This window comes from Triturus cristatus, chromosome 8, assembly GCF_964204655.1.
Source record: "Triturus cristatus chromosome 8, aTriCri1.1, whole genome shotgun sequence".
In the NCBI taxonomy this organism is placed as follows: Eukaryota; Metazoa; Chordata; class Amphibia; order Caudata; family Salamandridae; genus Triturus; species Triturus cristatus.
The window spans coordinates 7,440,855-7,468,773 of record NC_140591.1 but is presented as its reverse complement, the minus strand read 5'-3'; the positions used below and the strand labels follow the sequence as shown (position 1 = coordinate 7,468,773).

General features: G+C 51.2%; 1 protein-coding gene across 1 annotated transcript in view; it reads left to right on the top strand.

Annotated features, from left to right (window-relative positions):
• SPAG17 (sperm associated antigen 17) overlaps nt 1-27,919 on the top strand; it is a 1,802,643-nt gene that overhangs the window by 673,006 nt on the left and 1,101,718 nt on the right. The window contains exons 10-12 of the mRNA XM_085620708.1: nt 15,801-15,906; nt 20,657-20,775; nt 25,819-25,956. Coding sequence (XP_085476834.1) covers nt 15,801-15,906; nt 20,657-20,775; nt 25,819-25,956 — 363 coding nt within the window. The remainder of the gene's footprint in view (nt 1-15,800; nt 15,907-20,656; nt 20,776-25,818; nt 25,957-27,919) is intronic.

The window sequence follows — 27,919 nt, the reverse complement described above, 5'->3', positions numbered from 1 at the left end:
ATGTATACATTGATTGGTGTCCATGTTTGGCTTATTCGGTTTACTATCAGCCCCTAGTAAAGTGCACCAGGAGTGCCAGGGCTTGTAAATACGAATGCGGCTGGTGGGCTTGCAGCACTGGTTGTGCCACCCACAAAAGCGGCCTTGAAAAATGTGTCTAGGGTCTGCCACCGCAGACCCTGCGTGCAGTCTGGGACCGTCGCGCTGACTACGCAAGTGCCCCCACTTGCCAGTCCCTGAACCTTCCCTTACCTACATATTAGCCACCCCTCTGGTAGGCCCACGGGCAGGGTGCATTGTAGGCATAAGGTAGGACATGCCCTGATGTGTGTGGCATGTCTTAGTAGTGAATTACAGCCCTTTCCGTTTTTCACTATTGAAGGCTACCTGCTCTCCATAGGCCAAAATGGGCTGCCGGGATCACGCCAACGCTGTGACCCCAGTGGACTCAAGGAGCATGGTAGAAGTGTCAAGTTTAGTATGCCTGAACTCAGGATAATAAAATACTTCTTGTAGTCAAGTTTATTTTAGTATCCTGGGTTTGTAAATGCTACTTTTAGAAAGTTAGTATTTACTGACCTGACCATCTCAGTCCGCCTCTGGTGTGTGTGTGTGTTCTGCCTGGCAACAGTAAGGAGCAGGGTGGGGGGATCCCCAGAGACAGGTTGGCTGCCAGGTGGTGGGTAGAGAGGTGACACCTGGATGGGTGGGAGGAGTACACCTTGACTCTTGAATAGCCCTGTGCTCTGCCACCACAAAGCCGGCGCCGCCCCTGTGGAGCGGCTGATGTCTCTGCCCTACTGCTGAAAGGAAAGAGCAGAGTCACCATAACAAAGTGCTCCAGAACTGGACTGAGCCAGGCCTAGGCCCCCTGGCGCTAAAGAACAAAAGAATCATGGTATAAAAGTAGGAGCCTGGCTCCTAAGAAATCAGAATCCTGTTTACCACAAAGAACCTCTGCCCGACTAGAAGGAGAAGAAGACGCTGGAGGAGCTGGCCTGCTGCTTGCCTTGCTGAGAAAGGAGAGGAAGAGACTACTGAAAAGACTTTGCTACTTTGTGCTTGAACATTCTCCAAGGGCTTGATCTGAGCTTGCCCCCTGAACTGAACCCCAGGACCAGTGGGTTCTCTGTGCTTTTGCTCGTCCTCCAATTCGAGCCGTGTGTGCATCCCGCTGGAAAGAGACTGCGCCCCTCATCGCCCCTCCTAGGGCCGTGACACTCAGAAGCTTGCCTGCCTCAAACCCGTGAGAGCCCCGCTCCGTCCAGAGCCGCTCTCTGTCCCCGGGCCAGGTCGCCTGCATCCCTGTCACCGCCTGCTACTGGAGCGCGCTGACCGCGCTATCACCCCTCCCGCCGGAAACCGTCCGACGACTGTGATCTACGCCGGGTCATCCAGCTGCACTGACCGTGCCCTGTGACCCCGCTTCGCTATCCCCGGACATCTCAGGCCGCGCCGCCCCCGCTGTGGAGACCCCGCTGCACCGCCGTGCTAAAGGGTCGCTGGCCGCGCCTGCCTACTTGCCCACACCTGCTGATTGAGGACCCAAGAACACTTCCGAAGCTGAGAGTCGCACCGACCTGTGCCGACTCTCCACATCCCGAAAGAAGTTCCAGTATCGGGCTCGGGGCCCGCAACGCCTTATTTCCCCGTTCGCAGGAGCCGATCGCTGTGAGTACTGGAACCACAAGTAACATTTGCAAGAGACCGCAAAGTATCCATTTGAAACTACGAACAAAGAACATTTGCCGGCTTTATAACCTGGTGGCCTAGCGAAAACGTTATTGGTCTTGTGATAAGTCTGCTGAGATATATATACCTATTTTTTACATAAAGAAGCGTATTTTTATATATATCCAAGTCTGGTGTCCGTTTCTGGGGGGATTGATGTATTTACTGTATGTGGGATTGTAAGTGCTTAACCAACAACGCCTGAGGAATCGCCTTGGCTGCTCACGCCACGCACCTAGAGGGTGAGCAAGGGTCATTCAAAAGGGGTTATCCTGCGCCCTGACGTGGAGGAGAGGGTTCCTGCTTGACACAAGGGCAACCTTGCGCCAACCAGAGATCCCCGACTCTAACATTGTTGGCAGCGGCTGGGATTTCGGATTTGCATTTGTAATTTGCATACAGTGAATTATTAATCACCAGATAGTGAGAGCAGACCAAGTAACGCAGCCACAGGTTTTCATTTTTGAACTTTGTTGAGACGTCTGCCATTACTGCAACCATGCCTGGCTCACTCTCTGCTGGAAGAGCACTCTCTGTGATTTCTGGAATGGATAAGGTGGATTGGGAGAGACTGGAAGGCTACACGGTAGAGCAATTGAAAGGCTACAGTGTAAAATTCCGAGTTCCCCATGCTGGATTCAAGAGGAGGGTCCAGTACGCCAAGGCGTTGAGAGCCTGGAAGGAGTCACGAGACCCACGGAATGCGGGGGACATCGTTCCACCCGACAACCTTGAGGAGCCCAGCAGAGTCCTGTCCCCAGAGGAGCTGGCAGACAGGGCAGCAGACAGGGCGCATGCAATGGAGATGGCAAAGTTGGCAGGACAAATGGAAATGGAAAAGCAGAAGTTGGCCTTGGAGGCACAACAACGCCAAATGGATCATGATATAAGAATGAGGGAGTTGGATCTCCAGATCAAGAGTTTAGACCGCTCTCCCTCTGGTGGCAGCAATATTGAGTTTTACAGTGCTGAGAGAGTAGTACGCACACCCAGAGATGTGGCGCCTGACTTGATGGAGGGGGTTAACATACACCAGGAGGTTCAAGGGCATGAGGTAGCTCCAGTAGTGCGCAGTATCCCTGAAGGGAATAGGGTAACTGGCGCAGGGGTTCATAGTCCTAGTGGAGGGAGGGACACTCTACTGACTCTAGCTGAGAGGTACAGGGAGAGGGGCTCCCCCAACATTGAAGTCCTGGTGGGTGAGTGTAAAGACCGCCCAGAAGAGTGTGGGTTGTGGGACAGAGACAGTCAGATACTGTCTTGCCAGTCTCAGGAGAATGGTGTGGAGTACGTGTGTGAGGCACTGGATGGTAAGGTGAAGGATAGTTTGGTTAACCCTGCTAGGGGGCTGTGTGATCCAATTGTGGGAGAGCATATTGTAAGTCCCTGTTTTCCAGAGCTATGCCAACACCTGTGTGAGGGTGAGTTCTCTGACCGCAGAGAGCCCACATTGGAGGCAGACCTTTTGGTGGATTCCAGAGGGTCTGGAGAGGCATTGGGGAGTGACCCTGTGGGGAGTGGCTCAGGTATCTTCCAACCCAGAGTGGTGGAAGTGGTGCAGAGTAGCCCTGCTAGGACCCCTGGTAGTGGGAGGGGTGCAGGGGCTCACGTCCTGTCTCAGTGGAGAAGGAGTGAGTGTGGGGCTGCGTGCCCCCAGGTGCCCGGAACCCAGTCTCAGAGCCTGGATGGTTCTTTAAGGGAACACCAGGCGGGGAGCCTAGGCTGTCCTGATGGGCCGCCTGTTGAGGGGGATCCCCTAGTGTCTGGTGAGCTGGGAGTGTCTGTAAGCAGGCCTCCATCAGTTCTGGTGTCTGGCAGTACCGCTCCAGTTGGGAGGGTGCAGAGGTCCAGATTGAGGGGTGAGAGGGGGAAAGAGTCCCCAGTGGAAGAACCAGTGGGTCAGGGGCCAGCCAGAAGGGCTGCGTCCCCCGTGAGTGACCATGGTGACACCACTTCTGTCCTGGGGGATCTTCAGGCACTGTCAGATGGACAGGGGTCGGGAGATCAGCGCCAGGCAGACTGTCGCACGACACGGGAGTTATGTGTCACCCTCAGGGGGGGCATGCGTGCTCCCCGGGAAGTCCTGGTGCGCCAGGCGAGCGTTCAGCCGCATGGGTTGGTCCCAGGGTTGGGAAGCCAGGTTCAGGTGTTGTCTGACCTTGAGGGTGGGACTACTGTAATCAGTGTCCTGACTCATGTTGCTTCTGGGGGTACCACGCCAGTTGGGAGTGGGCAGTACTCTGGAAGGGGGTGCAGAGGGAGGGAGTCCTCGCCTCTGACCCCGGCTCAACTGACGGGTTTAGACCCTAGGTTGGAGGGCCAGGTTCAGGGTGTCCCCCCGGACCTGGACGCCCAGTTGCAGGATAGAACACCTGAACTGGTGGGCGAATTGCGCAGGACACCTGCCCCAGGTGCCCTGGCAATTCTGGAAGGGGGTACCACTCCAGGTGGGAGGGTACAGAGCCCCAAGGAGAAGGACCGGGTGTGGGAGAGGCCACCCCAGTCTTGGGTCCAGCCGCCGGGTACAGTCCTGGGGCTGGTGGGTCAGTGCCAGGATATCATACCTGACCTGACAAGGGGGAGAATGGACAAAGGGTGCCAAGCACCTGGGGCTACTACCCCCCGCTCCCTGGCGCCACAGAGGATTGAGAGCCCTGAGAGGCATACGGCCTGGGTCTCATCCCTGACTACTGTCAGTGGCCACTGTAGCATTTTGCTGTCTGTCTGTTGGGACACACCTGTGGGCCAGTTAAGGTTAGGTGCTGCACAGGTGGTGTCCACGGGTGAGGAGAAGGGTTCCCCATGGATTGGCTTGGTGGGCCCTGAGAGTATGGACAGAGGGAGTCCGATAGGTTCAGATTGGCGTAGAAATGGAGTCTGCCCCTGCAGTTGCGGGCCAGGTCCTTGTTCTATCGCCCCAAGCAGGGAAGACCATCACGGTGGTGATTGGTCTACCCTGCGTTTTGGCTGGAAGGGGGTTGTGTTGGACTTGGCCCTTTTTGCAGGGTCATCCCTAAACTTTTTGCCTTCCTCCAGTATTTTTTCTGACCTGTTGTTGGCTGTTTTATGACTCTGGGCACCTTACCACTGCTGATCAGTGCTAAGGTGCATATGCTCTCCCTATGGTAAAATGTATACATTGATTGGTGTCCATGTTTGGCTTATTCGGTTTACTATCAGCCCCTAGTAAAGTGCACCAGGAGTGCCAGGGCTTGTAAATACGAATGCGGCTGGTGGGCTTGCAGCACTGGTTGTGCCACCCACAAAAGCGGCCTTGAAAAATGTGTCTAAGGTCTGCCACCGCAGACCCTGCGTGCAGTCTGGGACCGTCGCGCTGACTACGCAAGTGCCCCCACTTGCCAGTCCCTGAACCTTCCCTTACCTACATATTAGCCACCCCTCTGGTAGGCCCACGGGCAGGGTGCATTGTAGGCATAAGGTAGGACATGCCCTGATGTGTGTGGCATGTCTTAGTAGTGAATTACAGCCCTTTCCGTTTTTCACTATTGAAGGCTACCTGCTCTCCATAGGCCAAAATGGGCTGCCGGGATCACGCCAACGCTGTGACCCCAGTGGACTCAAGGAGCATGGTAGAAGTGTCAAGTTTAGTATGCCTGAACTCAGGATAATAAAATACTTCTTGTAGTCAAGTTTATTTTAGTATCCTGGGTTTGTAAATGCTACTTTTAGAAAGTTAGTATTTACTGACCTGACCATCTCAGTCCGCCTCTGGTGTGTGTGTGTGTTCTGCCTGGCAACAGTAAGGAGCAGGGTGGGGGGATCCCCAGAGACAGGTTGGCTGCCAGGTGGTGGGTAGAGAGGTGACACCTGGATGGGTGGGAGGAGTACACCTTGACTCTTGAATAGCCCTGTGCTCTGCCACCACAAAGCCGGCGCCGCCCCCTGTGGAGCGGCTGATGTCTCTGCCCTACTGCTGAAAGGAAAGAGCAGAGTCACCATAACAAAGTGCTCCAGAACTGGACTGAGCCAGGCCTAGGCCCCCTGGCGCTAAAGAACAAAAGAATCATGGTATAAAAGTAGGAGCCTGGCTCCTAAGAAATCAGAATCCTGTTTACCACAAAGAACCTCTGCCCGACTAGAAGGAGAAGAAGACGCTGGAGGAGCTGGCCTGCTGCTTGCCTTGCTGAGAAAGGAGAGGAAGAGACTACTGAAAAGACTTTGCTACTTTGTGCTTGAACATTCTCCAAGGGCTTGATCTGAGCTTGCCCCCTGAACTGAACCCCAGGACCAGTGGGTTCTCTGTGCTTTTGCTCGTCCTCCAATTCGAGCCGTGTGTGCATCCCGCTGGAAAGAGACTGCGCCCCTCATCGCCCCTCCTAGGGCCGTGACACTCAGAAGCTTGCCTGCCTCAAACCCGTGAGAGCCCCGCTCCGTCCAGAGCCGCTCTCTGTCCCCGGGCCAGGTCGCCTGCATCCCTGTCACCGCCTGCTACTGGAGCGCGCTGACCGCGCTATCACCCCTCCCGCCGGAAACCGTCCGACGACTGTGATCTACGCCGGGTCATCCAGCTGCACTGACCGTGCCCTGTGACCCCGCTTCGCTATCCCCGGACATCTCAGGCCGCGCCGCCCCCGCTGTGGAGACCCCGCTGCACCGCCGTGCTAAAGGGTCGCTGGCCGCGCCTGCCTACTTGCCCACACCTGCTGATTGAGGACCCAAGAACACTTCCGAAGCTGAGAGTCGCACCGACCTGTGCCGACTCTCCACATCCCGAAAGAAGTTCCAGTATCGGGCTCGGGGCCCGCAACGCCTTATTTCCCCGTTCGCAGGAGCCGATCGCTGTGAGTACTGGAACCACAAGTAACATTTGCAAGAGACCGCAAAGTATCCATTTGAAACTACGAACAAAGAACATTTGCCGGCTTTATAACCTGGTGGCCTAGCGAAAACGTTATTGGTCTTGTGATAAGTCTGCTGAGATATATATACCTATTTTTTACATAAAGAAGCGTATTTTTATATATATCCAAGTCTGGTGTCCGTTTCTGGGGGGATTGATGTATTTACTGTATGTGGGATTGTAAGTGCTTAACCAACAACGCCTGAGGAATCGCCTTGGCTGCTCACGCCACGCACCTAGAGGGTGAGCAAGGGTCATTCAAAAGGGGTTATCCTGCGCCCTGACGTGGAGGAGAGGGTTCCTGCTTGACACAAGGGCAACCTTGCGCCAACCAGAGATCCCCGACTCTAACAGTCACCTTCACCTACACCCGGCCGCCCCTGTGCCTGCTAGTGGTTCAGCTCCTCTGCTGATTGTTGGCCCCTGCAGTGCTGATCTTAAACCCAGGAGCTTTGCTCCCACATCCGTGTGGCCTGCTTGTAAGCAGCCCCTGACCGAAAGCTTGATTACCCCCATTGGCTAACATTGGGCCCCTGCACTCTGCACCTGGCCGCCCCAGGGCCGCTGGTGGTGCACTTTCAGTGACCAACTGGACCTTGTGGAATGTTGGTCCTAACCCCCAAGACTCCCCCTCATAGGTCATTTACTTACCTAAGAAACCCCTAATCCTTTCTTCCCTATAGGAACCCATGTTACGAGTTTCTTCCTAAAACAGTTGTCGAGTTGAACTTTTTGTATGAAAAGAAAAGTAACTATAGTGCAAACTTGAGAAAGTCTTACTTACCTTGAATTGTAAGATCTACGGTGTGGTATCTAGGCATACCACCCTGAGTAGTCAATGTAATCTAAAAGTAATTTTAAAGTATTTCAAAACTAATTAATGTGTAATTTAATCCATTTTTAAACCCAATACAAACCTGTAACGATTGCAAATTCAACCACAACTCCATTTCCTTGTAAAGTTATACATTTGAGAGTATATTTCACTTACCTGTGCCAAGTCCTGTTTGGTTCTAGAAATAAAACAAAAGTATACCTTTTTTATACGTGCCAAATTGGTCTGGATTCTGTCTGAGTGTGTGTAATCAGTCCTTCATTGAGTGAACACAATAAATGCTTAGCACACCCTCCTGCTCGCCCACACTACCACAAAGAGAGCTTTCTGATGGATACATCTGCCAGTGGATTCCTCACCTTGTGAATATCCCCTGTGCCAGCAACATTCGGAAACTTTTGTAGCAGTCCACGCCGATGAGGCCGAAGACGACGTCACAGAGGCACGGCTCCGCTCGCGTCTCCGCGTGATGACGTCAGTTCCCTTTTTTCCGCGCCGTCGACGCCAATGGATTTCGGGAATCTCTATCTGTAGCTTCACTGTTACTTTGTGTTTCTACTGGATTTCTCTGTCCTTTTTTGTGTGAAAATGTCGACAAAGAAGTCGGGGTTCAAGCCCTGTCGCGAATGTGGAAAGCATATGTCCATCACGGATCCACATGACGACTGCGTATGGTGCCTATCTTCGGACCATGATGTGGATGGATGCTCTTGCTGTCGCAAGATGAGCTCCAAGGCTCTCAAGGAGAGAGAAGCGAAGCTTTTCACCGCGAGGATGAAAAAAGAGAAGAGAGATAGGAGAAAATCAAGAACGAGGTCAAGATCGAGGTCGAGATCGAGATCGAGGTCGGCGTTGAAGTCGACTTCGGGGTATGCTTCAAGATCTAAGAAGCACAAAAAGAAGAGGAGACATTCTTCTTGACGTCACTCTGACAAGCGTACGGCTCCGATGTCGAAGTCACCTTCTCGACGCCGTAAGGACTCTGTATCTCCCTCGCCCGTTCCGGATTCACCTGTTGGCCCTTCTTCTCCAGTGGCTTCACCGGTTCATTCTCTGGCTCCATCTTCGACGCCGGTTCCATCTTCGACGCCGGTTCCATCTTCGACGCCGGTTCCATCTCCGGCTCCGGCTTCGTCTCCGGCTCCGGTTGAGGAGCTTCCAGTACCGGGTGAGCCTTCAACCCTGCAAATTCCACCGTCGGCACCGGTTGGCCCGAGTCCGGTGATACCTGATCAGTACCCTGCGTTCCCTGGACCAGGTCAGGACCCCACGCATTATTTAAATGCAATGTACGGGGTATTTTCAAGAGCCATGTACTCCACTGGTGCACCTTCGGGTCCGATGGGTCCCATGGCCTTCAGTTTGGGGGTGCCTCAAGCCTATCCACAGGCCCCCTTCATGCCATTTTTTTCCGGCGACGCCGTCTTGGCATCTACCGGCGCCGAGGACATCGACGCCGCTCCTTTCTTCACCTGCACCGGCTGAACCTCGTTCGACGCCGGCTGCTCCTGTGGATCCACGTTCGACGCTGGCACCAGCGCCATCGGATTCGAACACGGCGCCGCCGGTTGTAAGAATCCAGTCTAGGAGGGAGGCTCAAAGGGTGCTTGATGAGCAAAGGTACCTTTTGGAAGAGGCAGAAGGAGGAGAGCTTGTGGAGTCGGATGACGTTTTTGAAGAGCTAAAGGAGGCTAGTGGTTTGAATGGGAAATTACTCCACCTTCTGATGAACCCTCAAAGGATGTGGCACCATATCATGCAGTCATAAGGAAGGCAGCTGAGCTGTTAGATCTGCAGTTGCCTTCTACTGAATTCAAGTCAAACATTTTGACAGAGGTGGTGCATTCTCCCACTACTGTTTCAGAACCCTTGTTGCCCTTTAATGAGGCCATCATAGATCTTGTAATGGAAATGTGGCGTAAGCCTTTTTCTGCTCCCGCATTTTTGAAAACAGTTGCCAGGAGGTATGGGGCAGCTCCGGGGGACCCAGAGTTTTTAACTTCTCACCCGTCGCCTGAGAGCCTGGTGGTTCAGGCTGCTTGTTCAGGGAAATCTAAAGGTGCTTTTCCCCAGGCTCCAAGTGACAGAGAGGCCAAGAAATTAGATCAATCGGCCAAAAAGGTTTTTTCATCGGCCAGCATGGCTCTTAAGTCTACAAATGCCACTTGCCTTTTGGGACGCTATATTCATGCGCTCATGGATTCTGCAAAGAAATTAGCTCCAAAACTATCAGAGGAGGATAGGGTTGGTTTTCATGAGGTCCTGGCGGATGACCAGGCGGCAGCGCGTCAGGTGATACAGAGTGGACTGGACACAGCTGACTCAGTAGCAAGAGTCATGGGGTCTTCTGTTGCCACTAGGAGAAGTGCGTGGCTTAATGCTTCAGAGTTTTCCCCTGATGTACAATCAACGCTGTTGGACTTACCTTTTGATGGCTCTGGACTCTTTGGCAAAAAGGCAGATGCTGCACTTGAACGTTTTAAAGAAAGTAAGGCTACGGCTAAGTCTTTGGGCCTTCAATCCCAGTCAAGGGGATCGTTTAAAAGATATAGGGGTTTCGGAAGGGCAACCTTTCGTTCCTACAGGCAGACCCAGCAGCAACAGCAGCAACAACAGCAGAGCTCTCTGTATAGGGGATACAGAGGCAGAATCAGGGGTCGCACACGTGACCGTCAGCTCTCCTCCTCCTCCTCTTCCTCTTCCTCAGCCCCTCCTACCACCGCAAAGCAGCCCTAGATCGGCCATTCTGGATCATGCTGGTCCTGTGGGGGGCCGGCTTACCCATTTTCTACAAGATTGGGAATCTGTTTCTACAGACCTTTGGGTTCTAGATCTTGTAGAAAATGGGTACGCCCTTCTTTTTTGGGAATTCCCTCCAAATTCCCCTCCTTGTCAAGGGGCTTGCTCAGAGAACCACCGTCTTCTCCTACAGGAGGAAGTCCTGAAGTTACTACAGAAAGGTGCGATAGAGGTGGTTCCAGAGCAGGAGAGGGGTCAGGGATGCTACTCCCGGTATTTCCTGATTCCGAAAAAGGACGGCAGATTGCGTCCGATATTGGACCTCAGGATATTGAATCTTTATCTGAAGCAAGAGAAGTTCAAGATGCTCACCCTTGCGCAGGTTCTTCAGGCGCTGAATCAGGAGGACTGGATGGTGTCGATCGACTTGCAGGATGCGTATTTCCACATCCCCATCCTGAAGTCACACAGGAAGAATCTCCGGTTTACGGTAGGATCGCAACATTATCAGTTTGCGGTCCTTCCGTTTGGTCTTACTACTGCACCCCGAGTCTTCACGAAGGTGATGGCAGTGGTGGCAGCCCATCTCAGAAGGTCGGGGATTCCAGTTTTCCCCAAACTGGACGACTGGCTGATCAAAGCGGAGTCTCCGGGAAAGGTGCTACATCATCTGCAGGATACAACTCGGCTGTTGTACAAATTGGGTTTTTCGATAAACGTGCCCAAATCTCACCTGGTGCCCTCTCAGCGCAACCTGTTCATAGGTGCGGTACTGGACACTACTGTGTGTCGGGCATTCCCACCTCCGCAGAGGATTCTCGACATACAGGAATTAATTCCTTTATTTTACAATGGAGCGGTCGTTCCAGTCCTGAAGGTCCTTCGCCTGCTTGGTCTGTTTGCTTCCTGCGTTCTGTTGGTCAACCATGCACGCTGGCACATGAGGGCGCTCTAGTGATGCCTCCGCAGGCAGTGGTATCAGCACAACGGAGATCTCAGGGAGTCTGTGAGGATCTCCAGAGAAGCTGCAGTGGATCTGTCTTGGTGGAGCGTGGAGGGCAATCTGTCGCAAGGAAAGCCCTTCCATCTACCTCCATCTGTGGCCACAGTAATAACGGATGCATCCACTTTAGGGTGGGGTGCTCATCTGGGGGATCTGGAGTTCAAGGGTCTTTGGTCTCCAGAGGAAAGGTTGCTTCACATCAACCTTCTGGAATTGCGGGCGATACGTTTGGCGCTCAAGGCCTTCCTCCCATCCCTTCGCGGTCAGTCGGTTCAAGTCCTGACAGACAACACTACTGCGATGTTGTATGTCAACAAGCAGGGAGGAGTGGGGTCTCATTGTCTCTGCAGAGAGGCTCTGTGTCTCTGGTCCTGGGCTCAGGATCATCAGATTTGTCTGATGGCAAATCATCTGGCCGGGGTTCTGAACGTACGTGCAGACAGTCTCAGTTGGCAGTTCTCCGCCGACCACGAGTGGAGGCTTCATCCGGAGGTGGTTCGTCACGTCTTTCGGATGTGGGTAACTCCTCGGGTGGACCTGTTTGCCTCTCACGAGAACGCTCACTGCCCGTCATTCTGCAGTCTCCAGTTTCCGATGCAGGGAGCGTTAGGGGACGCGTTTCAGTTGAGTTGGGGCTCACAACTCCTTTACGCGTTTCCTCCCATACCCTTGATTCCTCGGGTTCTGAGGTAGATTCGCCAAGAAAGGGCCCAAGTTATATTGATCGCCCCGGATTGGCCAAGAAGGGTGTGGTACACAGATCTTCTCCACCTCTCCTCGTGCCCTCCGCTCCGCCTCCCTCTGAGGGCAGACCTCCTCTCGCAGTCGGAGGGGCAGGTTCTACACCCCCACCTCCAGAGCTTACACCTTCATGCCTGGAGATTGAACGGGGCAACCTGAATTATTTTTCTCTCCCGCCTGATGTGGTAGATGTAATTTTGTCTGCCAGACCTCATTCCACCAAATCTATCTATTCCTATAGGTGGTCTAAATGTGTACTTTGGTGTGGAGAGAAGTCAGTTGATCCTTTGAGGGCTCGCTTATCTGATATTATGCAGTTTGCCCTTTCTCTTGCTCAGCAAGGATTTGCTGTGTCTACTGTTAAGGGATACTTATCGGCTTTGTCGGCTTTCCTTTGCTTGCCAGATCAGCCGTCTTTGTTCAAATCGCCTATTGTTCTACGATTTCTTAAGGGCCTTACAAACAGGTTTCCTCCTACTCCCTTTATTGTGCCTCAATGGGACTTAAACCTTGTCTTAACTTATCGTATGGGTTCTCCTTTCGAGCCCTTACACAAGTGTCCTTTGAGACTGTTGTCTTTTAAGACGGTTTTTCTCATAGCAATCACCTCGGCAAGGAGGGTAAGTGAGCTTCAAGCTCTGAGTTCAAAACCCCCGTTCTTGACCATTCATGCTGAAAGAATGGTACTCAGGACCAGGGCTGCATTTCTGCCTAAAGTGGTAACTCCTTTCCATCTGGGGCAGTCCATTACCTTTCCTACCTTCTATCCTCCCCCTCACCCTTCCAAGGAGGAGGAGCGGCTTCACCATCTAGACCCTAAGAGGGCGGTGAGCTTCTACTTTAACAGGACAAAAGACTTTCGAGTTGACGACCAGCTCTTCGTGGGCTTTGTTGGCTGCAGGAAAGGTCGAGCGGTGCACAAGCGCACCCTTTCCAGATGGATTGTCTTGTGCATCAAGATATGTTACTCTTTGGCAGGTAAGGAACCTCCAGAGGGTTTAAGAGCTCATTCCACTAGAGCAAAGTCTTCCACTTCTGCTTTGTCTAAGGGTGTTCCTGTGGAGGACATTTGTAGGGCGGCAACTTGGGCCTCCCTCCACACCTTCGCAAAACATTATTGTTTAGACTCTGAGGTGAGGCGGGACGGACACTTTGCTCGTTCCGTCCTTCAGGACTTTCTGGTATAGAAGGGTGGACACCCCCCTCCGGGAGTGGGACTGCTGTGGAATCTATTCACAAGGTGAGGAATCCACTGGCAGGTGTATCCATCAGAAGAACAAGTTACTTCCCTTCTGTAACGCTTTTTCTGGTGGATACAGTATCTGCCTGTGGATTCCTCACTGACCCACCCGCCTCTCCGTTGTCCAGCCTTGTATACCTTCAGTATATGATGGTGTTTCAAAATGTATTTGTTACTATCAAAGGCATTGTGTTATTTCTTTTGCCTTCCTATTTATTCTCCACACTGTGTGTGTTGCATTGTATATTATGTACTGTGTATGCTGTGTATATATTGCTGTCAGTCCATCCGTGTGCCTCGAAGGCACGGAAAAAAGGGCGGAACTGACGTCATCACGCCGACGAGGTCTTCTTATGGAGCCGGTGACGTCAGCGGAGTCGCGAGCGGAGCCGTGCCTCTGTGACGTTGTCTTCGACCCCATCGGCGTGGACTGCTACAAAAGTTTCCGAATGTTGCTGGCGCAAGGGATATTCACAAGGTGAGGAATCCACAGGCAGATACTGTATCCACCAGAAAAAGCGTTACCGAAGGTAAGTAACTTGTTCGTTAGTACTTACCTAATTTAGCCTCTGCTATACCTCTGGGCCCTCCCTGGACCATGTGCTCACTATGCCTTTCTTTGGTATAGTATATGCAGAGCTTCCTACACCCTCTATGCCGGGAAAAAAAACAACTCACCAGTAGGCTGCAGAACATTCAAAACTCGTGACCAGAATCACTCTCAACCTCCCACGCCGCACTCACATCGCACCACACCTGGAGGAGTCCCACTCACGAGCAGAATTCAAAGTCCTCACCCACACTTTTAAGGGACTACGTGACACTGACCTACCATACCCCAACACTCACATCTGTGTTCACAAACCTTTCAGACACCTCCGCTCGTCCCACGCATACGGAAAACCAGATCCGGCTGTCGGGCCTTCTCCTGCATCGCTCCTGAAGTGTGGAGTGACTTCCTGTTGCACATCAAAGCCTCCTCACCACTTCGTGCACTCCGCAAGAAGCTGAAGACCTGGTTTCGAGTAGTTCCACTAGGCCCTAGGTGTGCCTAAACTCATGCCCGCTGAGCACCAGGACAACCTCCCGGGTGATGGTGCGCAGTACAAACCTTGAGCATGATGGAGGTACACGCACGATCTTTGATCGAGATGAGCCCTTCTTTTTCTCTCCTCAACCTTGAGCACCATTTCAATGAATATCCTTTGTGTTGGGAAGATGGAACCCCACTGCTGTTTAAAGCTCTCTAATCACCGATTGGTTGGAAACAGCTGATACTTGGAATCTATAAATCAGGAATTTAAGTGACCAAGAGCAAAGCTGTAAGAGTCCATTTTAGCATCAGTAGGGCGGAAGGAAGAAGGGGCACTTTTAAATAGATGGTTGCATTAGCAGAAGGGCCCCAAGTTCTTGACCTTGATTGCAGACAATACCCTGGTGTTCCATGTACCACTCATGGTAGACCCCCAGAAGGACAGCTCATCTTTCACAATGTTTAGAAGAGTGTGCACAGGAGATGGGGTTGACACTGACCTCCATGTCATAAAGGCAACACATTTCCAGCCTTTGTCTTATGTGTTAAACACCTTGTTAGTTTTATAAGTGTATTTTCAGTTGTTCTCACTGAGGCACCCCCCAGCCGAGCACAACGAAGATCGTGCACTGTAATGCAGCACAGTTTGTTAAAGTGCATGCAAGGGTTCCCCAATCAGAATTATTCAAGAGGGCAGGGGGCAAAACAGCTTGACACTTCATGCAGCTGGTCATATCCTGAATTAACTAGCTTCCCAATCTCACAAAGTGCCAACTTGCCTCAGTAAACTATCCGGCTATCTGCCCCTCTTCCCTGCACACCAAGCTTCTCCCTTCACCTCCATCATTAGCTTAGTCAAGCTACAGTAACTGGGTTACCCAGCTGGTGTCATTTCACATAAGGCTGCTGTAGCAAACAGTCCTGCCGATTGACAACCTCTGGCTTTAATTGTGGCTCAGTGGGAGGTAAGCAGGCCCACTGTGGACACAATGTGACTGGGTACCACCTTCTCTTTATAAGATGCACCGCTTCGAATATTCACTTGCACACTACAGCAGCAGCATCACACATGAAGATGATATGCGTCACACCTAGAGAGGATACAAGTCACACCTGGAGAGGATACAAGTCACACCTAGAGAGGATACAAGTCACACCTGGAGAGAATATATGTCAAACCTGGAGAGGATGTATGTCACACCTGGAGAAAATATATATGTCACACCTGGAGCGGATCTATGTCACACCCGGAGAGGATGTATGTCACACCTGGAGAGGATATATGTCACACCTGGACTGGGTACATGTCACACCTGGAGAAGATATATGTCACACGTGGACTGGGTACATGTCACACCTGGAGAGGATATATGTCACACCTGGAGCGAATATATGTCACACCCGGAGAGGATATATGTCACACCTGGAGAGGACATATGTCACACCCTCACCCAGGCTCTTCTCACTACCCTGAAAATGATGCTTACTCACATAAACACACCAATGGCTAAAGTGTCACCCTGACAGGGCAGCTGCTGAGATAGTCTCAATGTCAGTGAAAAGCTCTCAGTGGCCCCTGCAGAGGCCCTTCACAGCTCTCACTTTGTGTCTCTTTAGATGCCTCCCGTGGCCCCTCCCTCAACAACACCTGTTGGGAAGAAGAAAGCGCATGCAGAGGAGCTTCCACCTGTGGTTCCACCCACCCCACTACCGTCAGCACCAGGTAAGGGGCAGTTACCTGAGAGAAGTGCAGCTCACATACCGGGTAAGGGGCAGTTACCCAAGAGAAGTGCGGCTCACATACCGGGTAAGGGGCAGTTACCCAAGAGAAGTGGAGCACACATACCGGGTAAGGGGCAGTCACCTAAGAGAAGTGCGGCTCACATACTGGGTAAGGGCAGGTAGCTGAGAGAAGTGCAGCTCGCATACCGGGTAAGGGGCAGTTGGCTGAGAGAGGTGGAGCTCACATACCAGGTAAGGAGCAGGTAGCTGAGAGAGGCGGAGTTCACATACCGGGTAAAGGCAGGTGGCTGAGAGAGGTGGAGCTCACATACCGGGTAAAGGCAGGTAGCTGAGAGAGGTGGAGCTCACATACCGGGTAATCAATCACAGACTTGTAAAGTGCGACTATTTACCCTTAAGTGTTTTAAGGTGCGGATGGGGGCCGGGTGGAGAAGAGCTGCAGGTGAGTCGAGGCTGTGTAGTTCAGACAAAGACTCAGGTCTTGAGGTCCTTCTTGAAATCAGGCAGTGACGGTGATAGCCTGAGGTGGAGAGGCAGGGTGTTCCAGGTCTTTGCTGGGAGGTGGGAGAAGGATCTTCCTATGTCTGTGGTCTTGCGTATAAGTGGCACTGTAGCCAGGGTCAGTTGGGCAGAGCGGAGGTCTCTGGTGGGTAGGTGGATTGCAAGGAGGTGGTTGAGGTACGCAGGTCCCACGTGGTGTAGGGCTTTCTAGGTGTGTGTGAGGAACTTGAAGGTGATTCTTTTGTTGACCGGGAGCCAATGGAGGTCTCTTAGGTGGCTTGTGATGTGGTTGCAGTGGGGGATGTTGAGGATGAGTCTGTCGGAGGCGTTCTGGATGTTCTGCAGTTTCTTGAGGAGTTTCAGGGTGATGCTGGCGTAGAGTGTGTTGCCGTAGTCAATTCTGCTGCTGACGAGTGCGTGGGTGACCTTCTTTCTGCACTCAGTAGGGATCCATTTGAAGATCTTTTGGAGCTGGAGTAGTATGTGGAAACAGGATGATGAGACTGCGTTGATCTGGCAGCTCATAATGAACGAGGAGTCCAGGATGATGCCGAAGTTCTGAACGTATTCTGTGGGTGTTGAGGAGGTTCCAACTGTTCACCAGAATTGTCCCAGGTGGAGGGGGTGGAGTCCATGATGAGGACTTCATTTTTCTCTGAGTTGAGATTGAGGCAGCTATTTTTCATCCAGGCGGCAACAGCCTTCATCCTGTCGTGAAAGTTGTTCCTGTCGTTTGTTGCTTTGTTGGTGAGGGAGAGAATCAGCTGGGTGTCATTGGCATAGGAGACGATGTTAAGTCCGTGGTTCCTGACGATGGCTGCAAGCGGGGTCATGCAGATGTTGAAAAGCATGAGGCTCAGGGAGGAGCCCTGAGGCACTCTGTAGCTGATCTTTGTGGGTTCTGAGAGGAACGGAGGAAGTCTGATTCTCTGTGTTTGGATGGTGAAGAAGGAGCAGGTCCATTCTAAGGCTTTGTCGTGGATGCTGGCTTTGTGGAGTCTTATGCATAGGGTGCTGTGAGCGACAGCATCAAAGGCGGCCGAGAGGTCCAGGAGGATGAGGGTTGCCTTATTCGAGGAGGGCGCAGAAATAATCTGTGGCGGCGAGGAGGGCAGTCTCGGTACTGTGGTTGCTTTGGAAGCTTGATTGGGAGATGTTCAGGATGTGGTTCGCTTCGATGAACTCGGAAGGTTGGGTGTTGATGGCCTTCTCGATGACCTTAGCTGGAAAGGAGAGAAAAGAGATGGGTTTGTAGGGTTTGGGGACCGTCGGGTCAACAGAGGGTTTTTTCAGCAAGGGGTTGATCTCTTTGTGTTTCTGGCAGAGTTGATAGAGCACATTGATGGTGCAGCAGAGTTTGAGGGCGATGGGCGTGCCTGCTCTGTTGAAGATGTGATGCGGGAAAGAGACCAAGGGGGCTTCAGAGTGAATGCTCTTCATGATCTTGAGGATGTCGTGCTCTGTGATGGGGGTCCAGCTGAGTAGGGTCTGTTAGGGTCCCATATCGTATAGTGCGGTGGTTGCGGCTGGGGTGTGAGGGTCATGGGTATAGCGGCTGTCAAAGCTGTTGTTTATCTCCCTGATCTTGCAGTAGAAGTAGATGTAGAGGTTGTTGCAGAGGTCTTGGGAGAGGTGGATGTCTGCAGTCTCTGTGCTAGGTCTGGGGAATTCTTTAACCACAGCGAAAAGTTCCTTGCTGTTGAGTGTGTTCGTATTGATCCTTTCTTGTAGGGCCATTTTCTTCATTGTTCTGATGAGGTGTTGGTGTGTGGTGACAGCAGTCTTGAAGGCTTAGTCGTCTTCCGGGATCTTGCAGCTCCTCCATCTCTTCTCGAGCCGTCTACAGGTGTGTCTGGACTCATGAAGGGCGGGAGAGAACCAGCTGGCTTTCTTGGAGTGTTCCTTGCTTGGGGCTTTCTTCAGGGGGACCAAAATGTTGGCGCAGTTGGAGATCCATCAGTAAAGGTTGCGTGCTGTGGTATTGGCGTCTGTGGATGTCAGTTGAGGGGTTTCAATGAGGGCGATGGTGAGCGGTTCTTCATTGACCTTGTTTTAGCTCCTCTTAGGGTAGCTGAGGGCATCACCACCGCCAAATCCAACCTCCACGAAGGAATGAAGGCCATCACCGAATGGATGACGAACAGCCACCTGAAACTGAATTCGGACAAGATGGAGGTCCTCATCAGCGGATCCACCCCCTCCGCATGGGACGACTCATGGTGGCCGGCCGCACTGGGAGCTGCTCCGACGCCCACTAACCACGCACGCAACCTAGGAGTCATCCTGGACTCCGCATTGTCAATGACCCAGCAAGTGAACGCCGTCTCCTCCTCCTGCTTCAACACCCTCCGCATGCTCCGCAAGATCTACAGATGGATCCCCACCGGTACCAGAAGGATAATCACCCAGACCCTCGTCAGCAGCAGACTGGACTACGGCAACGCTCTCTACGCAGGAACCTCAGCCAAACTCCAGCAATCACAACAACGCATACAGAACGCCTCTGCACGCCTCATCCTCGACATCCCCCGCAACAGCCACATCACAGCCTACCTGAAAGACCTGCACTGGCTCCCCGTCAAGAAGAGGATCACCTTCAAGCTCCGCACCCATGCTCACAAAGCTCTCCACAACACCGGACCAGCATACCTCAACAAACGTCTAACCTTCTACACCCCGAACTGCCAGCTTCGCTCTGCCGCCCTCGCTACTGTCTCCTGCATCCGCCGGCAGCAGATCGTTCTCTCACCTTGCCGCGAAGACCTGGAACACCCTCCCCATCTGCCTACGACAGACCCAGGACCTGCTGGCATTCAGGGGACTTCTCAAGACCTGGCTGTTCGAGCAGTAGCAGCACCCCCCCCCCCGCGCCTTGAGACCCTCACGGGTAAGTAGTGCGCTCTACAAATGTACTGATTGATTGATTGATTGATTGATTGATTGGTGATGTACAGTGGGTTTCATGGAGAAGTGGACACAGCGGTGGTCGGTCCACTGGAGCTCAGTGGTGTGGCTGAAGGTGAAGTTGTTTGCAGAGAGAATTGGCGTGAGCGTGTGTCCTGCTGAGTGGGTTGGAGAGGCAACAAGTAATTTGAGTCCGGCGGTGGCGAGGTTCGCCAGCAGGGACTAGGTGCCTTTGTCATTTGAGTTGTCCAGGTGAAAGTTGAGATCGCCAAGGAGGATCTAGTCTGTGGAGGCAATAGCGTGGGGTCCGATAAAGTGGATGATGGAATCACTGAAGGGCGGGCGGAGTCCGGGTAAGGGGCGGTTACCTGAGAAAGATGGAGCTCACTTACCGGGCAAGGGCCAGTTACCTAGGAGAAGTAGAGCTCACATACTGGGTAAGGGGCTGTTACCTGAGAGAAGTAGGGCTCACATACCAGGTAAGGGGCAGTTAACTGAGAGATGTGCAAATCACATACCGGGTAAGGGTCAGTTAACTGAGAGAAGTGGGATTCACATACCAGGTATGGGGCAGTTACCTAAGAGAAGTGGAGCTCACATGCACTGCAGCCTCCCTCCCCCACACCTTTACCTGAGCAGGGACCACCAGGGTGGCTACGCCAACATCCCAGACCCAAGTACCAGCTATTACAACTCCCTCATCCTCCGCCTGGATTTGCTATCCTTTGCCATAATGCCAGAGCCGATGTTTACTAACATGCTGCTCTCTGATTCCTGACACGGAGTGGTAATATACACCCTGACAAGGCTGTAAACTGGTACTAATAAAGTGCAGAGCTTACACATTAGGCTAATAATGCTCTTCCAGCCCTGCCCAATAACAAACACCTTTATATATTTATCTAATTTTCAAGTAGCATATATGTAATATTATGTTATCCATTGCTTGCCTCTTACCAACTGGTCAAGTCTAGCCGTACAGACCTCATGATATTTAGTCAATGATCTTAGATAATAACATCTTCTTAGATAGTAAGATCTCAACAAAATAAGACTTCAGATGCATCAAACGTTTCTTGTCCAAGAGCCAAAGTGTATAAACTGATAACTTTAGACACACTCCACAATAATACCACAGCCACTCCTTTCCACCTTCATCCTGAGTCTTTCTGTTAAAACCAGGAAGCTTTCCATAACGTCACTATTGTTTTCCTCGTTTTCCTGTACTTGGAGAATGCCTGACTTCCTCCTCCTCTGATCTGTTAGTTGTGGGCAGACCGCCCCCACCTGTCCATCATCTCCTGACTATCTCTGTTGCATTGCAGCTCCTGAGCTCCCCTCTCTGACCACCGAAGTGGACATGCGCTATTACAATGACCTGCTGAATATGATGCCAGAGGAGGCTCTATCTGTCCCGGTGATCCTGCACTGCATGCTGGACCAGGTGAGTGCCATGTCCCAGAGATCCTGCACTCCATACTGGACCAGATGAGTTGCCATGTCCCACTGTCCCAGAGATCCTACACTCCATGCTGGACCAGGTGAGTACCATGTCCCAGAGATCCTGCACTCCATGCTGCACCAGGTGAGTGCCATGTCCCAGAGATCCTGCACTCCATGCTGGACCAGGTGAGTGCCATGTCCCACTGTCCCAGAGATCCCGCACTGCATGCTGGACCGGGTGAGTGCCATGTCCCAGAGATCCTGCACTCCATGCTGGACCAGGTGAGTGCCATGTCCCAGAGATCCTGCACTGCATGCAGGACCAGGTGAGTGCCATGTCCCAGATATCCTACACTCCATGCTGGACCGGGTGAGTGCCATGTCCCAGAGATCCTGCGCTGCATGCTGCACCGGGTGAGTGCCATGTCCCAGAGATCCTGCACTGCATGCTGCACCGGGTGAGTGCCATGTCCCAGAGATCCTGCACTGCATGCAGGACCAGGTGAGTGCCATGTCCCAGAGATCCTAAACTCCATGCTGGACCGGGTGAGTGCCATGTCCCAGAGATCCTGCACTGCATGCTGGACCGGGTGAGTGCCATGTCCCAGATATCCTGCACTGCATGCTGGACCGGGTGAGTGCCATGTCCCACTGTCCCAGAGATCCTGCACTCCATGCTGGACCAGGTGAGTGCCATGTCCCAGAGATCCTGCGCTGCATGCTGCACCGGGTGAGTGCCATGTCCCAGAGATCCTGCACTGCATGCTGCACCGGGTGAGTGCCATGTCCCTGAGATCCTGCACTGCATGCAGGACCAGGTGAGTGCCATGTCCCAGAGATCCTACACTCCATGCTGGACTGGGTGAGTGCCATGTCCCAGAGATCCTGCACTGCATGCTGGACCGGGTGAGTGCCATGTCCCAGATATCCTGCACTGCATGCTGGACCGGGTGAGTGCCATGTCCCACTGTCCCAGAGATCCTGCACTCCATGCTGGACCAGGTGAGTGCCATGTCCCACTGTCCCAGAGATCCTGCACTGCATGCAGGACCAGGTGAGTGCCATGTCCCACTGTCCCAGAGATCCCGCACTGCATGCTGGACCGGGTGAGTGCCATGTCCCAGAGATCCTGCACTGCATGCTGTACCGGGTGAGTGCCATGTCCCAGAGATCCTGCACTGCATGCAGGACCAGGTGAGTGCCATGTCCCAGAGATCCTACACTCCATGCTGGACCGGGTGAGTGCCATGTCCCAGAGATCCTGCACTGCATGCTGGACCGGGTGAGTGCCATGTCCCACTGTCCCAGAGATCCTGCACTCCATGCTGGACCAGGTGAGTGCCATGTCCCACTGTCCCAGAGATCCTGCACTGCATGCTGGACCAGATGAGTGCCATGTCCCACTGTCCCAGAGATCCTGCACTCCATGCTGGACCGGGTGAGTGCCACGTCCCAGAGATCCTGCACTCCATGCTGGACCAGATGAGTGCCATTTCCCCCGGCCCAGAGATCCTGCACTCCATGCTGGGCCAGGTGAGTGTCATGTCTGCGCCTGTCCACGCCTGACCACCGCCAGCAGACAGGACCCCTGCCCGTTTTTTTAATCTCACATGTAATTTTAGTAAATTGTTAACTTCCCCAACGTTATGGCTGGTTATCACTATTCAAGTGCAGAGCTTAAGCTATTAAACAATCAACACACTGCCAAACTTTTACACTGTCCTGAGGCACCTTCCGTTTTAGCATCTAGTCCTAAACCTGTCACTAAAAGCAGTCAATCCGAGTCCACCTCATCGTCAACAAGCACTGGAGGTGGGGACACTCTTGAGCAAAAGAAACAATGAATTGGGCTCTCTTTTAATGCAGATCAACCCCCAAACATGTACTTGAGGTATGGAGTCTGCTAGACTCAGAGAAACCAGACGTGTTTTATAACTGAAACCTGACTTCACGAGTCAGCCCTTCTTGATGTGGCAACTGCCTTCCCCCCTGAATATCAACTAATTCGACTTGACAGAAACATCAAAAGAGGGGGTGGCCTAGCAGTAGCCTTTAGGGCAAGATCTAAGATAAGCACTTTGGAAACCATTACCTCAGATTGGATTGAACTATGTATTTTCCGAATTGAAAAATAGAACAAGTGAACCTGGAGAGGTGTCTTTGTCTGCAGACTTCCTGGTCCTAAAACTCATTTCAGAAACTGTTTGACTGAGATCATTGCCCTACACGTACTAGCGGCAGATAACTTCCTTCTCATTGAAGATTTTAATTTCCATACTGAACTCTCTTCTGACACAGATACTAGTCAATTGATCACCAACCTAAACACACAGGGACTAGTACAGAAGGAGACTGGACCCACTCATTCAGCTGGCCACACCCTTGGTCTCTGGTTCACAAACAAAGCCAACACTATGGTGAAACTAATCCCTCTGATCTGGTCGGACCATAGCCTATTAAAATTCCATTTACAAACAGCTACCACCCTTGAATATCCAAGTATTGAACAGAAATGGACCAGGCCCTGGAGTAAAGTCAGCCTGGCAGCCTTTTCCCCCAATGTTAGTCCTCTCCTGACAGGCTCAGAGAATAATGACCATGTAGGGGCCGTCTTTGAGAAGGCAATTACACAAGCCCTTGACACTATTTCACCCCTTTCTAAAGTCAAACACAAGTCTAAAGCATCATCTTGGTTCACTGAATCTCTACAAACTGACAAACTAGCTAGCAGGAAAGCGGAACATAAATGGAGAACAACTAAAAGCATTGAGGACAGGCTAGCCTACACATCTATAGACACTATTTAGATAATGTGAAGATAGCCAAAAAATGATATCATTAATAGAATTGACAAGGCTGCAAATTCACACAAGGATCTACTTAAAATACCAAAAGAATGTACCAACCCTCGTTCCTGCTAAACCAACAGTCCATCTTCACAAGACTGGGAAGACACAGTGTCTACATTCTTTGATGATCATAACAATTTCCCTAAACATAACACCATAGAGTAAAGTAACGAGTCTGACTGCATACAGACACCCACCACAGTACTTCTAGAAGAGTTTACTGAATTTACTCACGAACATGTTAGAGCAGCCCTCCTCAGGCCCAAATCTGGTTCCCCTGTTGATCCTGTCCCACCCTATATTCTGTTTGCAATTTCCCCATCTCTCCTTAATGGTCTTACTGACCTTTTTAACATGTCCTTAAATCTAGTGAAAGTTCCAATTAAATGGAACGCAGCCAGGGTCAAACCAATCCTTAAAAAACAATGAGCAGATCCCAGAGCCTAGTAACTATTGGCCAATGTCCTTACTTCCTTTCTTTGGAAAAGTACTTGAGTCCCCTGTCAATAAACAATTAACAACCTCTCTAGAAAGCCATTAACTGTTATATCCATCTCAGTCAGGTTTTAGAACTGGTTATAGCTCTGAAGCATCCTTGGTAGAGATAGTTGACAACATAAGACTCGCCCAGGACATTGGGCAGTCAGCAATGCTGGTCCTATTAGATCTGTCAGCAGCCTTCAACACCATCTCCCACAGAACCTTAGAACAAAGGTTGCAGGAGATGAAGTCAGAGGAAAGGCCCTTAATTGGCTGAGAAACTACCTAAAAGATTGAACCACCGCTGTACAAATAGGCACACTAGTGTTCTGCAGTCGGATGGTAGATTAGGGAGTCCCCCATGGATCGATACTTAGTTACATGCTTTTCTACCTCTATCTGGCACCTCTGGCCAAGGTAATTTGATCTTATGGGTTTGATGGAATGTCATATACAGATGACACTCAGTTGTTAATCACTTTTGGACCCAACCCAACAGACGCCAGATTTAAAAGCTGCATGACACACATAAACACCTGGATGCAAACTAACCATCTTCAGCTCAACGCCAGTAAGAACGAGGTAATACTATTTGGGAAAGCTCATGAACTCTGGTCCAATGACTGGTGGCCTGAGAGCCTTGGCCCCTGCCCATCTCCGAAGCCCATGGTACATAACCTTGGAGTCAGAATGGACGACAAACTGTCCATGAAAGACCAAGTAAATCATATTCTGTGTACCTGCTATTGCATAATGCGAACCCTGAATAAAATCGTTCAATGGATCCCAGTGGGATCAAGGAAACCACTCATTCAGGGTCTAATAATCAGTCATCTGGATTATGGAAATGCACTTATGGCGTCCATCAATAAAGAGCTTTATACCAGACTCCAGGTGTTGCAGAACACTGCTGCTAGACTGGTGCTAGACCTGTCGAGCTACTGATGACTGTGTCCAGCATTGAATCTGTTGAGCTAGTGATCACTCTGTCCAGTGGTGATCCTGTTGAACTAGTGATCACTCCATCCAGTGGTGAACCTATTGAGTTAGTGATCACTCTATCCAATAGTGAACCTGTTGAGCTAGTGATGACTGTGTCCAATAGTGAACCTGTTGAGCTAGTGATGACTGTGTCCAATAGTGAACCTGTTGAGCTAGTGAGGACTGTGCACCATAGTGAACCTGTTGAGCTAGTGATGACTTTGTCCAATAGTGAACCTGTTGAACTAGTGATGACTGTGTCCAATAGTGAACCTGTTGAACTAGAGATGACTGTGTCCAATAGTGAACCTGTTGAGCTAGTGATGACTGTGTCCAATAGTGAACCTGTTGAGCTAGTGATGACTGTGTCCATTGCTGAACCGATTGAGCTAGTGATCACTCTGTCCAGTGGTGAACCAATTAAGCTAGTGATCACTCCATCCAGTGGTGGACCTGTCGAGCTAGTGATGACTGTGTCCAGCAGTGAACCTATCGAGCTACTGATCACTCTGTCCAATAGTGAACCTGTTGAGCTAGTGATGATTGTGTCCAGTGGTGAACCTATTGAGATAGGGTAGACTTTGTCCAGAGGTGAATGTGGGGAACTATTGATTACTCGCTCCTTTGCAGACCTTCTTCCATTGTCCCTCACAGTCGTTCTCATGAGGGCAGTGAGAGATGCTTTAGGTGAGCATAAATGTATGAAAATATTTATATTTTTTTTGTATCTCTAGGTTGTAGCCAGTGAAAAAGACCTGATGCCCCCCAGTCTGGTGGTTTCGCCGCCTCGCCCTGACGGACTGGATCACAGTATCGCAGATCACATGATCTCCCTGCTGGACTCCCTCAGCCTCTCGGAAAAGGAGAAGAAGGTATTGTAGAAGATCTCCATGGGGCTTCTGTGGTCTCCCTGAGGCACCCAAAGATCTCACTGAGGCACCCATGGTCTACTTGAGGCACCCACGATCTCCCTGAGGCATCCACGATCTCCCTGAGGCATCCACGATCTCCCTAAGAAACACAGGATCCCTCTGAGACTGCCAGAATCTCCCTGAGGCACCCAAGATTCTAGAGGCACCCAACATCACCCTGAGGCACCCAACATCACCCCGAGGCACCCAAGTCCCTGAGACACCAAGATCTCCCTTAGACACCAAGATCTCCCTGAGACACCCAAGATCTCCCTGAGACACCCAAGATCTCCCGTAGGCATACAAAATCTCCCTGAGACACACAAGAGCTCCCTGAGACACCTAGAATCTCCCTGAGGTACCCAATATCTCTGAGTCACCTAACATCTCCCTGAGGTACCCAAAGTCCCTGAGAAACCCATGATCTCCCTGAGAAACCCAAGATATCCCTGAGAGACCCAAGATATCCCTGAGACACCCTAGATCTCTCTGAGAGATCCAAGATCATCGTTAGGCACACAAGAACTCCATGAGACACCCAAGATCTCCCTGAGGCTTCCATGAAAACAGTCTTCCTTCTGTTTGTTTGTTCTCCAAACCCCCTGTAGACAGGTTTTATTTATTTATTTGTATATATTTCTAAAGCAACTCCTAAGGGTGTCCTGCCTTTGGGTAATCCGGTAATCAAACTATAATATGCTGAGTAGCAGTTACTGAATAAAGGGGCGTTTTTAAGGAGGAGATGTGAGATTGTTGGGCCCGATTCACAGAACAAACTTAAGACAAAATCCTAAACTTAGTACCATTTTGGTATTCACAGAATGCACTTACTACTTCTGGTATTCACAGAATAAACTTACTACTTTTGCGATTCACAGAATAAACTTACTACTTTTGGTATTCACAGAATGGATTTAAGACTACTAACTTTACGTCCGCACTCGGGCCGGAAATTCCGGCCCGGAGGCGGAGCTTCCGGCCCGGAGGCGGAGCTTCCGGCCCGGAGGCGGGGCTTCCGGGCCGGAGGCGGAGCTTCCGGCCCGGAGGTGGGGATTCCGGCCAGTGGCGGAGCTCCACCTCTGGGCCGGAATCCCCACCTCCGGGCCGGAAGCTCCGCCTCCGGCCCGGAAGCCCCGCCTCCGGGCCGGAAGCTCCGCCTCCGGGCCGGAATTTCCGGCCCGAGTGCAGACGTAAAGTTAGTAGTCTTAAATCCATTCTGTGAATAGCAAAAGTAGTCAGTTTATTCTGTGAATCGCACAATTAGTAAGTTCATTCTGTGAATACCAGAAGTAGTAAGTGCATTCTGTGAATACCAAAATGGTACTAAGTTTAGGATTTTGTCTTAAGTTTGTTCTGTGAATCGGGCCCGTTGTTTTTTGATTACAATGAAAAGGGAGAACTATTTTGTTTAGATGCCAAAATTAAAAGGGGAAACCTCTGTTGTGAGCTTGAGAGACTTGAATATGTTGTAATAAGAAAGAGTGCTGAGAGAGAAGAGATCGCTTAGGAGTGTAGAGTGTAGTGTCGAATGTCTCCAGTATTGCATGTTTTTTGGATTCACATGCTTAAATAATCCCGGTCGTCAAGGTGGGAGTCTCCCTGTCATTTGGAGTAAGCAGTACTGTGCTAAACTGAGCTTGAAAAAGTTACAACTTATTACATTGTTAACCTGTTCGCATAATTTAAAAAGGACCAAACTTCCCCTAATCAGAAGACGGATCTGTGAACCACTCCTCTCAAGGACCACCATACGTCAGATTACTTACTTTACATCTTGTGAGAGGAGTATCCTTGAGCTCTGCTAAATTTTTGACTGAAGAAGAGAATTATCTCACTCTTGTCTTTAAATTGACTTCTACTTCAAACAACATCTCTCTGTTTTACCTTTTACTGTTTTCCCTTGAAGAAAATATGTCAGATGCTT